The sequence below is a fragment of the Bos mutus genome, chromosome 11 (genome assembly GCF_027580195.1).
Source record: "Bos mutus isolate GX-2022 chromosome 11, NWIPB_WYAK_1.1, whole genome shotgun sequence".
Classification (NCBI taxonomy): Eukaryota; Metazoa; Chordata; class Mammalia; order Artiodactyla; family Bovidae; genus Bos; species Bos mutus.
Genome location: NC_091627.1, coordinates 69,071,158 through 69,084,265, shown reverse-complemented (window position 1 = coordinate 69,084,265; position 13,108 = coordinate 69,071,158). Strand labels below are relative to the sequence as shown.

The following is a 13,108-nucleotide window of genomic DNA, read 5'->3' as shown; positions in this document are numbered from 1 at the left end:
TCCTTGTCTTCCTGTTTCTAAATGTTAAATGGCAAATCTGGAATTTGTATCTTAGTAAACACGAACTCTTACAGGGTGTTTGCTTCTGGTGTCATAATTCTTGCCAATGCCGTTTGCTTTTACTAGATTTCTGGGCTAGAAAGCAACAGGGGAAAAGAGCGTAAGTTAGATTTTGTCTGGCTTTGGAAAAATAGCCAGTGCAGCCGAGTAAAGTAGCAACTCGATTCTTCTCTTTTCGGAGGATGTTCAAGGTAAGGTTTTATAAGGTTCATGTGTTTAAAAATCATAGCTTTGGAGTTTCTACCCTGCCATGTGATTGTCTTTACGTACATCCTGGATCACTCAGCATATATTTACTCAAATTATGAGACTTTGATTAAAATCAATGAAAATAGAAAATATCAAATGGTTGCAATCATGTTCATTTTATCACGAAAAGATAAATGCAGAGGTTAATTGTCTCCTGCTTTATTCTATCATAACAGGAAAATTACTGCAAGTCAATTCAGGTGCCAAAGAACAACTCTTCTTTGAAGCTCCAAGAGGCAAACGGCATATAATAAGACCTTCCGAGGTAACAATCACACACAAAGCTTTTAAAAAATAGTTCATGATTTACTATGTGCATTTAAGTAAAACCTATCATTACTATTCACTAAAATGAGTTATAGTTGTGTGTCTTTCAGGCTTGCCCATTTCTTAAATCTGACTGCTTACCCTGGTTTCCTACTTTCTGAGGAGGTATGGATTTACTGTGCCACTGACATAGCAATCTCTAATTGGTGTTCTACTTAATTTTTCTCTGCCAGAAGACAATGACTGAGCTAACAATTTGAATGCTACATATTACTTTTCCTGTTCCACATGTTCTGTCATTTTGTGCAAAGCTTTTTAGGAACTTAAAATTCTGAAACATGCTTTCTCAGTGGTTACTGTTTGCAATAGTAAACAATATCTTTTGCAACAATAAGAGAAATTATTTTTCAAAACAAAACCATCCCCAACGTGACCATCCTAATGTAGCAAGCTGTTACCTTTTCCCATATTTTCCTCATGCTTCTATCCACATACATCATTTTTTAATCGCTGAAATCAAATCCTAGACAAAATTTTGAATCCATGAACTCACACACTCCTGAAATCTCTTCCTAAAGGCTTGGCTGCTTTGGTCTTTCAGTCTGTACAGTGCTTCCGCCTGGTAAACCCTGTTGGCCAAAAAAGTCATTGCCTGATGGAGCACTAAGGACATCCTTTTAGTCCCCGGAGACATTCTAACTCATTTATTCACTATGTAACCTTTGATGAAAGAAAAGGAAATATTGCTTCTTTAGAGGAAAAAGAGTCAAGGGTATGCCACCGAGGGACAGGCATCTTCCACTCTCTAGCTTCAGTTAGCTAGCAGTATAAACTATCCCAGTATTCTAAGGTACTTCTGGACTTCTGTTCATTCATAATATTTTAATTGTTTCTAAAGGCAATATATGTGCAGTACATGAGATACCCAAGTGGTTACAGACGATGGCACTGTATTAATGGAAATTGTTAATGGATTGATTAATCTCACTCCCAAACTCCAGTTTATTTACCTTTGATCAATCTTTATTTTAACTTTTTTTATGGGGAAACTTTAATAGCCTTGAGTAAGGGATATTTTGAAGTATGCCATTCCTTCACTGAGTATCTGTGCACTGTTCCAGGCACTTTGTATACCTGTATTCCAACCCTCAGAGAGTGGTTTACCTACTATGAATCAGGCTGGTGTGTGATAGTTGTCAATCTCATTTTACAGACAGGGAAATTAAGGTTCTAAGAAAGTCAAAGGACCACGGAGCTTTGGTCCCAGCCTAGAGGGGTCTGAGTGTCATCCACAGCCTAGACCACGCAGCGTCATTTTGCATCACTTTACCTGTATTTTCCCTTCCAGTGCTAGTCCCCCAAATAAGTTTACTAAAATAAGATTCGGTAGAACCACGTGGTGGAGGAAGGATGAGGTCAACTTGGAACAGATGAGCAATTTTAGACTAAAAAATACCTCCAGAGGTAGCTCATCCTTTTACTTAGCAGTATTGTCAGGCCCCTCAATTAAGTATGAAGGATTTTGAAATTTTCCTTTGCAAAAAAGAAAGAAATAGTCATGATGAAACTAACACAAAGCTTACCCAGCAAAGTTTTAACTATGACAGCTATTAAAATGTCCATTTATATACACCAATGCAGCATGGTGCAGTTAAGGCAGCTCTATCCCAGGAGCCCAACTCCTTAGAGCGCGACTTACCCTCTGCTTGCTAAGCTGGCCGGGATTTAAATGACTCACTTCTCATTGGGCTCCAGTTACCTCCTCTGCAAAGCAGTGATGATAATGACATACCTGCCTGGGGCAAGGTGCTATGGGAGACACCCTTGTGTCTGTCTAAATTCCAGGGTGTTTAACAAGTTTATTTACCCGTTTTGGGTTTTGTTGGTTACAGGGATCATTCTTTTTTGAATTTATTTTATTGAAGTATAATTGATTCACAGTGTTGTGTTAGTTTCTGCTATACAGCAAAGTGACTCATATTATGTAACTCAACGTTACACATATATATACACATTCTTTAATGCTCCATTTTAAATGCAGTTTCTATAGCTTCTGACAAGTTAGACATATGCCTCCCCCAGATAGCATGGTGTTCAGATCTGGCCAAGGGTGTTCTGTTGGGGTGACTATAGAGTGAGCAAGACCAGCTCACCCCCATTCCTCCCTGTATAATGAGTCCAGGAAAGGTGCCACCCAAGGAGGGTGTCAGAAATGAAATCTCATATCTCTAAGGAAGTCAGTGACCAGAAGCCCATTTCTGAAACCTGAGTGGGGGGTTCCCTGCTTCTCTTCCTGTGAAGGTCAGTTGGGGATGTCATAAGGAGTTGGGGAGACTCCACTTGCAGCTCAGAAGACTGAGGTAGTTATGGGGGAACCACGTCACGTCACCTCGGTCTGCAGCCTTCCTTGAACACCCAAACTCACTGAGTGAACCGCCGTTTTTTGGTTCCAATCCTGCATGTGTCCAGAAGAAACACAGAATATTAAATGAGAAATTTGAGTGACTAAAATATGTATAGCACCTCCTCACATTGTGACTCAAATCCTAGCTACATCTTGTCGTTTCCCTCGCAGGCAGTGGTGCCAAGCAGAAAACTACAGAAATGGAAGGTGAGGTACATTAACAATGTGCGAAGCAGCTTCCAGATCCACAGGGAGCAATCTGGTCTTTCATTTTAGCTACAGCTCTCTAATGAGTTTTTATAGCTTTTTAAACAGTGCTTCAAAGTGCTTGTGCATAGAAACTGTACTGATAAGGTACACTAGGAGGTCTTGAATGAAAGTAAATAAAATCATATTCCCCTGGGAAAGTCTAATCCACAGTGGTGGTGGTACTGTTATTGTTTTATTTTTTAAAAAAGGAAAGAAAAGCCTTGATTTTGTCAGAATTAAAATATTTGAATTGTGAATCTTCCTGTCCATGAATTTCAGATAAAACAGTTTTAAAGGATAAAACGCATATTCACGCAATAGAGTATGAACATCTCTTCCAGTTTTTAAGATGGTCTCTCTAGAGCATAAAGAATACTAAGCTAGCTGCAGAATCTTATTGCTCTTTCCTTCAAGGAAGCAGTCCTTTAAAAAGTTCTGTCCTGTGCCTTTTTAAAATACTTTGCTAAATGATCAGCCCCATTGATCAATCTAGCTCAGTGATTCTCAGTTGAGGTCAATTTGCCCTCTCTCCCAGGGATATTTGACAATGTCTGGGGACAGCCTGGGGAGGTGGTGCTACTGGCATCCAGTGGGTCAAGGACAGGGATGCTGCTGAATGGGCAGGACAGCCCCTGAACGCACATAATTATCTAGCTTGGAATGTCAATAGAGCTGATGCTGAGAAACCCTGATGGCATTTTGATGTTTGTTCAGTGGCTAAGTCATGTCTGACTCTTTGTGACCCCATGGACTCCAGCACACCAGGCTTCCCTGTCCTTCACTATCTCCCAGAGTTTGCTCAAACTCATGTCCATTGAGTTAGCAATGCCATCCAACCATCTCATCCTCTGTCACCCTCTTCTCCTTTTGCCGTCAGTCTTTGCCAGCATCAGGGTCTTTTCTAATGAGTCAGTTCTTCGCATCAGGTGGTCAATGTATTGGAGCTTCAGCATCAGTCCTTCACATGAATATTCAGGACTGATTTCCTTTAGGACTGACTGGTTTGATATCCTTACTGTCCAAGGGACTCTCAAGAATCTTCTCCAGCACCACAGTTCAAAATCACCAATTCTTCAGCACTCAGCCTTTGTTATGGTCCAACTCTCACCTCCATATGTGACTACTGGAAAAACTATATCTTTGACTATATCGACCTTGTCAGCAAAGTGATGTCTTTGCTTTTTAATGCTCTGTCTAGGTTTGTCATAGCTTTCCTTTCAAGGTACAAGGGTCTTTTAATTTCATGGCTCTTTTAATTTCATGACTTTTAATTTCACAATTCCATGTCTTTTAATTTCATGACTCTTTGCGACCCCATGGGCTATAGCCTGCCAGGCTCCTTTGTCCATGGAATTCTCTAGGCAAGAATACTGCAGTGGGTAGCCATTCCTTTCTGCAGGGGATCTTCCCAGCCCAGGGATCAACCGTGGGTCTCCCACATTGCAGGCAGATTCTTTTCTGTCTGAGCCACCAGGGAAGCCCCAGCTTATGGCATACATGATAATAAATATCTAGGTGAGAATTAAAAACCTTTGTTATTGTCAGGTGTCCACAATTCAGACGTGTTCATTTTATCTAGGGGAGCGTATATGGAGGTTTGACTGCAGTGTTGATTTATCGAGACAATATATATGCCACTTTAAAAATGCAGCTGAGGATTTTAGGCACTGCAGCATACAAAATACCCGGTGTTAGCAAAGTCATCATTTAGAACTATTCCATCTCAGTTTGTTTCTTTTAAATCAAACAAAAAGATCTCTGGGTTGTACGAAATATATTAATTTTCCTTCTTTTCAAGATTGAGAAGATAGAGTGGGACACGTGGACCTGTGTGCTGGGGCCCACCTGTGAGGGCATCTGGCCAGTGCACAGCGATGTGACTGATGTAAATGCTGCCAGCCTCACCAAAGACTGTTCCCTCTTAGCCACAGGAGATGATTTTGGTTTCATTAAGCTTTTCTCGTATCCTGTCAAGGTAATATTGCATGTTTACTATATGTATTTGCTTAGTTTCAAATAATAACCCCAAAACTATCTATTGTATTTAAGTGGATTTTTAAATATCAAAGGAATAAGTAATCAACATTGTTATCTACAGTTATTTACATTTGCAGTTGTACAGTTATCTACATCATGGTTGTTTATGCCCATAGAAACCTTGGTGACCTTATGTATACTAGTTTGAGTCAGAGTCTCGTGGTGTAGAATTCTTCCCTGAAGGTCTGTCAGTGGACATCAAATCCAACATCTCACAAACTGCAAAGTAAGAATTCTCTTTACAGCTTGGACTGGCACTTTTACTAGCGTACTTCTGGAGATGAAGAATTCACTACTGCACAAGGTAGTGCGAGTCATTTTAAATCGCTCCATTGGTAAAATGCTTTGCCCTAGGTAGAGCTGATTTTTGTTTTCCTTTAGCCAAAGTTCTACCTTCTGAATTGTTGTTGAATAAGTCCAGTCTTCTGACAGCCTTCTTGCGTGGGAAGATTGTATTTGACCCCCTGAAGTCTCATTTTCTCCAGTCTAAACATCCAGTTCCTTCAGTAACAAGGTGTCTAGCTGTCTCCTCCTCTGTTTTATCAATTCCATTAAATTCTGTGTTGTTTCTTCTTTTAGTTTTATTGAGATATAACGGACATGCAGCACTCTATAAGTTTAAGGTGTACTTAATGATTTGACTTACATACCTTATGAAATGATTATCACCATAAGTTTAGTGAACATCTGTCATCTAAACAGCGACAAAACAACAGAAAAAGCAATGTTTTTTCTTGTGATGAGAACTCTTGGGATTTATTCTATTAACAGCTTTCATTTTAATATGTAGAAGAATTAGCATAATACTGCATCCCTGATGTTTATTTATCTTCTAACTGGAAGTTTGTACCTTTTGACTGCCTTTATCTAGTCCCCCCACACCCCTCACTTCGATAACTACAAATTGGTCTCTTTTTTCAAGAGTTTATTTACTTGTTTGTTTTGAAGTATAGTTGACTTACAACGCTGTGTTAGTTCAGATATTATGTTATTATTGACTGTATTCCCACTCTGCTCATTTCATCCTCATGACTCATTTATTTTGTAACTCTTAATCTCCCTTACCCATTTCAATTCCATTTCAAAGTAACTCCTCTAGGACCAAATTCAGGTCCATCCAGGTTGCTGCAAATGGCATTATTTCATCCTCTGCAATGGCTGAGTAAAATGCCATTGTATATATGAGCCACATCTTCTTTGTCCATCGTCTGTTGAGGATGCTTAAGTTGTTTCCATGTCTTTGCTATTGGAAATAGCGCTGCAATGAACACTGGGGTACACGCATCCTTTCAAGCCATATTTTTCTTCGGATATATGCCAAGGAGTGAGGTTGTTGAATCATACAGTAGCTCTATTTTTAGTTCCTTAAGGAACCTCCGTATTGTTCTCCATAGTGGCTGTACTAACCTAAAACTAACACAACATTGTTATCAACTGAACTCCAATATAAAATAAAAAATTAAAAAAAAAAAAGTGCTTCAGATGCAGACTGATCATCTCAGGGTTCATCTCAGTAGGACTCTTCTTGTTTTGATTTTATTTCTGTATTTAATCAAACAAAGATGGCATCAGCTCTTTTGGCTGCCATACCAAACAGTTGAATCATAGATATTATTCCTCAAAATGGTAAGGTTATCCCCCCTCTTAGACTTACACAACTGATCTTCTAAAATATGAGTACACAGCTTTGTATTTGTACCAAATAAGATTTATTTTGTTTATTTTCCCACACAAACATATCTTGTTTATGTTTCAACCTATCAACATCTTTGAAATACCGTTCCAAAGTATTTACTTTCCCTTTCAGCATCACACTGTTCTCTGATTTCAGGAGTGTGAGTTACAAATCATAGAAGAAAAAAAAAAGACTAGAACAACCAAATACCACCACCAAGAGCCCCCATTCAATTTGGCGTTCTGTTACTTAATACACACATATTCAGTTCAGTTCAGTCACTCAGTCATGTCCGACTCTTTGCGACCCCATGGACTGCAGCACGCCAGGCCTCCCTGTCCATCACCAACTCCCAGAGTTCACTCAAACTCATGTCCATCGAGTCAGTGATGCCTAGTATCAGGCATTTAAATCTGTCTGACCATGGAGTTGGTGATGGACAGGGAGGCCTGGTGTGCTGCGATTCATGGGGTCACAAAGAGTCGGACACGACTGAGTGACTGAACTGAACTGACCATGCCATCATGGAGCTCATATTTCTATCTCTAGTCTGATAAAATATCATTAAAACTTAGCAAATATCTTGCTGAAAGCCAGATTATGTCTCTGGTATTTTTAATCTCTCCTAAACAAACCAACCAATAAAAGATATGCAATTAGTTCACTGTGAACCCCTGTTGTTGCCTAGTCATCATTACTTTTCCAAGTGCTTATCAACCTTCTGTGTAATAATTCACCCTAGAATCTTCCAGGGATTGCATCAACTCATGAGTCAGCATGTGCCAGAGCCTACGTGTTTTCCCTTTTGGATCTGGGAACGTTTTTTTTGGATGCCACTTCTTCTGGCTTCCAAACTCTCAACCATTACTGACCTTATTTCTGTAATTACATTTGAAGGTGTCTGCGCTCAAGGACATGAGCTCTGTTTGGACCTCTCTGGTTTGGGGAGCATCCCCTTTAATAGAGGTGATCATTAAATCTGCTCCCTGTTCATATTAAGCCATCTGATGTAAGCAGTGTTCCTAACTTTTCTCTTTTTCTTCTAGCCCAAAATATATCTTTAAAATCCTTTCCAGATGTCTTAGCTTTTCATTTTTGCATTCTTGAAACTGTACTAAAGTTGTCTGTAGAATATTTTTGTGTTCATCCCTGGTTATTTGCTCCTGCTTCTGTTACTTGTACATTTAAAACCTGAATACATCAACTCCCTCTTCAGCCACTTTGGTTTCTTTAGATGCCTTCTTTCCTTCTTCATTTGTTAATGTCTCCTCAGATTATCATTTTGGGGAGCCTTTTCTAATATACACTTCTGATTATGCCCTGTGCTCCTTTCATTGACCATCAAGAAGCCACTTGGTAGCCTTCTCCCAGTGATTTATGTTACTACCACCTACCAGCCCTTTCTATTTGTTAAGAGTCCAGTTCTGTGTAGCAGTTTTCCTTGCTACTTCTACATTTTTTGAAATGAGACTGCCAGCAGGACAAGTCAAGTTAGTGCTGCCCTGGTTTTAGTGGACTGAGATCTGGGCAGGTGTTTAGATACCTGAAATCCTCACGATACTATTGCATCGTGCTCCTGAGCCAGATTTATTGTTCATCTTGGGAGCTCAGCACCCACATCCCTAGTGTGACCAGGAAGGCTGTCTCCTGCAGTAATTTTGAGGTGTGTTCCTCCAACTCCTGGAGTTCCAGAAGGCTCCTTAGGGACAACCCCAGGAAATAAGGGTTGGGGGGCAACTGGAGGGGCGCAGTTCCCCTCCTTCTCCAGAGACACTCTATGTTTTTGCCTTTTGTACGCTGAGCTTCTATGTAAGATTTTCCCCAAGATATTGTTGTGAAAATTTTCAAGCATACAGGAAAGCTCAAAGAATAATAGAGTGAACTCCTAGAAACCCACCACTTAGATTTTGTGATTTGAAGTAAATTGTTGACATCAGGATACTTACCCCTAATTGTTTCAATTTGCATGTCATTACCTAGAGTTCATTTTTTTTTTAAGTAAATTTTATGTATAATTGAGATGCACCAATTTTAAGGTTCCTTTTGATGAACTTTGACAAACACTTACACCTGAATTATCCAAGTCAGTCAGTCAGTTCATTCGCTCAGTCGTGTCCTACTCTTTGTGACCCCATGGACTGCAGCACGCCTGGCCTCCCTGTCCATCACCAACTCCCGGAGTTTACTCAATCTCATGTCCATTGAGTCAGTGATGCCATCCAACCATCTCATCCTCTGTCGTCCCCTTCTCCTCCCACCTTAAGTCTTTCCCAACATCAGGGTCTTTTCAAATGAGTCAGTTCTTCGCATCAGGTGGCCAAAGTATTGGAGTTTCAGCTGCAACATCAGTCCTTCCAATGAATATTCAGGGCTGATCTCCTTCAGAATGGACTGGTTGGATCTCCTTGCAGTCCAAGGGACTCTCAAGAGTCTTCTCCAACACCACAGTTCAAAAGCATCAATTCTTCGGCTCTCAGCTTTCTTTATAGTCCAACTCTCACATCCATACATGACTACTGGAAAAACCATAGCTTTGACTAGATGGACCTTTGTTGGCAAAGTAATGTCTCTGCTTTTCAATATGCTGTCTAGGTTGGCCATAACTTTTCTTCCAAGGAGCAAGCATCTTGTAATCCAGACACCTATCAAAATATAGAAGAGTATCATTATCCCAGGAAGTCCCCCCATGCTAACTTCTGGGGCACTCTCCACCCCCGCTCCACTCTCAGATGAAAAAACGATTCCAATGTTGTTTTTGTTTTTGTTACCATAGATTAGCTTTCCCGGTTTCAGAACTTTGTATAAATCAAATGATCAATTAGGAACCGTTTATTTCTGGCTTCTTTCCCTCAGGTAATGTTTCTGAGATTTCTTCATGTTGTGTGTAACAATGTTGTTGTTGTTTTAGTTGCTAAGTCATGTCCAACTCTCAATAATCCTGTCCTTTCCTTTTTATAGCTGAGGAGAATTCCACTGTGCGGATATAGCAAAGTTTGTTTATCCACCCAGCCATCAGTAGACACATGCTTCTCCTGTGTTTGGTTATAATGAAGTTGCAGTGAACATTTTTGGACAAATCTATGTGGACATATTTTTTTTTTCTTTCTTTTAAGTAAATGTGTGGGAGTGGAATTTCTGTGTTATTGGGGGAAATGTGTGTTTATCTTTTTTTATTTTTTTTATTTTTAAACTTTACATAATTGTATTAGTTTTGCCAAATATCAAAATGAATCTGCCACAGGTATAAGAAACTGCCAGATCTTTTTCCAAAACGGTTGTATCATTTTATGTTCTCACCAAAAATGTCAGGTTTCTAGTTGCCAGTTTGACGTTGTCAGACTTATAAAGGTTAGCTGTCTTGAGGAGTAGATAGTGTGATCTTACTGTGTTTGTAACTTACGTTTCCCTGGTGACCAATCATGCTGAGCATTTTTCGTTTGCTAATTGGCCATTTGTGAAGTGTTTGTATAAATCTTTTGTCCACTATTTTAAATGGAATTATTTACCTTTTTATTCTTGAGTTCTACTGTGTAAGATTTGATTGAAGAAGAAGTTTCATAATTTAAAAGCATTTGAAAACCAGTCAAATATAAACCACTTTGATAGTATCACTTCTCTCCTTTTTTTTCATCTGATTTTCCTGGTACTCTTTCCTTCCGAATTTCATGGACCCAAGCTGGAGAACATTTCTAGATGTATAGTCACACTCCTCCAATGCTCTGGGTGTGTTGGCCACACACACACAGTCTGTTATGGACTGAATGTTTTTGTCCCCACTAAACTTCCTATGTTAAATCCCTAACATTCAATATGACTGGATATGTAGAGAGGGCATTTACAGAAATAAATAAGGTTAAGTGAGGTCATAAACGTGAGTCTCTGATCCAATAAGATTAGTGTCCTTATAAGAAGAGATACCAATGAGCTCACTCACTCTCCCCATGCGCACACACACTGAGGAGGAAAGGCTAGATAGAAAGTTTCTCCATGCTCATATAAGGGGTCCATAGCCGGGGTGAGAGCCCACACCAGGAGTCAAATTGGCCGGCACGTTGGTCTTAAACTTCCCTGCCTGCAGAACTGTGTGGAATAAAATTCTGCTGTGTAAGCCACCCAACATGTGGCATTTTTTATGGCAACCCTACCAAACTAAGATCAAGGCATCCAGTCCCATCACTTCATGGCAAATAGATGGGGAAACAGTGGCTGACTTTATTTTTCTGGGCTCCAAAATCACTGCAGATGGTGATTGCAGCCATGAAATTAAAAGACACTTATTCCTTGGAAGGAAAATTATGACCAACCTAGATAGCATATTAAAAAGCAGAGACATTACTTTGCCAACAAAGGTCCGTCTAGTCAAGGCTATGGTTTTTCCAATGGTCATGTATGGATGTGAGAGTTGGACTATAAAGAAAGCTGAGCACCAAAGAATTGATGCTTTTGAACTGTGGTGTTGGAGAAGACTCTTGAGAGTCCCTTGGACAGCAAGGAGATCCAACCAGTCCATCCTAAAGGAGATCAGTCATGGATGTTCATTGGAAGGAATGATGTTGAAGCTGAAACTTCAATACTTTGGCCACCTGATGCGAAGAGCTGACTCATTTGAAGAGACTCTGATGCTCGGAAAGATTGAGGGCAGGAGGAGAAGGGGAAGACAGAGGATGAGATGGCTGGACGGCATCACCGACTCAATGGACATGGGTTTGAGTAAACTCCAGGAGTTGGTGACGGACAGGGAGGCCTGGCGTGCTGTGGTTCATGGAGTTGCAAAGAGTCGGACACGACAAGTGACTGAACTGAACTGAACTACCAAACTAAGACACCATGCTGTTGCAGTATTCTCGCACTGAGTACTACGTCATCAAGTCTTGGTGATGCCTACAAGACCATATTATCATCACACAACTCTCTGTCCAAAATTCAAGTTCCACTTGTTAGACTCTAATGTCATGTCTTCTTCTTAACCCTTTTCCTTGTTCTCCTTTCCTTTGAGTTACTAGGTCTCTCTTCTAGGCGTTTTTTCTATCCATGTCTTACATAGGCACTTTGACAATTTAAAATCTTGATGTGGGCACTAGGCCCCTGACAATCATATTGTTTCCATATTTGTTTCCAAAGTAGAGTCCATAAAATAGACTCTGCTTTGTCAGAGCCCACCCATTTGTCCAGTACCTTAAACCACGTCCCAGGAAATCTGATGCTGTCCTGTAGCACCGTCCATTTGCTTCCCATAACCTCCCTTCCTTTCCAAGCTCTTCCCCTTCCCTCTATCAGAGAGGCTCAAATACCACCACATTGCTTACATTTTTTAAATGTAAATGTTTACTTTTTTAATAAATCCACCCCAAGTTGTTAAGTGTCCTTCTCATAATGTCAAAGACTCTAGAGAAAGATTCATCGAAGAGGAATCTTGTATGTAGAATTTTACAGACAGAGAAACTATATGTAAAATGTTGTAAATATGGGGAAAGGGTACATAGCTTTCATCAGATTTTTACGAATTTCCTCTTAAAAGCAGTTAGCAACAAGCACTCTGGAGACACATTTCAGATTCTCTGTTCTTTCATGACTCACTGGAAGAGGAAGATTGTGGTTTTGAGTCCTGATGGGTGTTACAAAAGTGCATAGTTTGGCATGATGACCCAAAAGGACAGCTCATCTGACCCAGCTGTGCCAGGCCTCCAGGAGGCTCCACCCATAGGCCCTCAGGGAACCGCCAAACACCTTGCTCCTGGGGGAGCAGCTGGCTTCCTGGAACCTTTTAGTAACTGTGAATTCCCATTGTTCTGTGGAGCAGGGACCTGGTTTCCTATTCTGAGAACCTTGAATCATCTCTACTGGAATAATCTCAGCTTTGTTAAACAACTTCAGTGACTTAGAACTTTTTCCTTTTTCTCTTTCTGCTCTGTGTCACTTTCTTTTCCCCTGCAGCCTAATTCTGATCATTTTAGAGTGTTTTTTTTCCATTATCTTTCCTTTTGAATTCCTCTATCTAGATGCAGGAGTAGAGAGAGGGATTTCTCAAGCTCTTTCACTTTCTCCGCTCCTCAAGAGACCAACTTGCATTTGTAGTGGATCAAAATGGGTCGCTTCCCGCTTCCAGCAGGAAGACCAGCAGGACACTGTGGCTGTCCCACTCTGACTGTCCTCTCTGTTCCCATGCC

The 13,108-nt window shown here is 40.3% G+C and overlaps 1 protein-coding gene across 1 annotated transcript in view; it reads left to right on the top strand.

The window, feature by feature from the left end:
- Window positions 1–13,108, top strand: part of EML6 (EMAP like 6) — a 286,960-nt gene that overhangs the window by 232,767 nt on the left and 41,085 nt on the right. Inside the window, 2 exon segments of the mRNA XM_070379563.1 lie at window positions 486–574; window positions 5,028–5,204. Of these exon segments, the coding sequence (XP_070235664.1) occupies window positions 486–574; window positions 5,028–5,204 (266 nt within the window).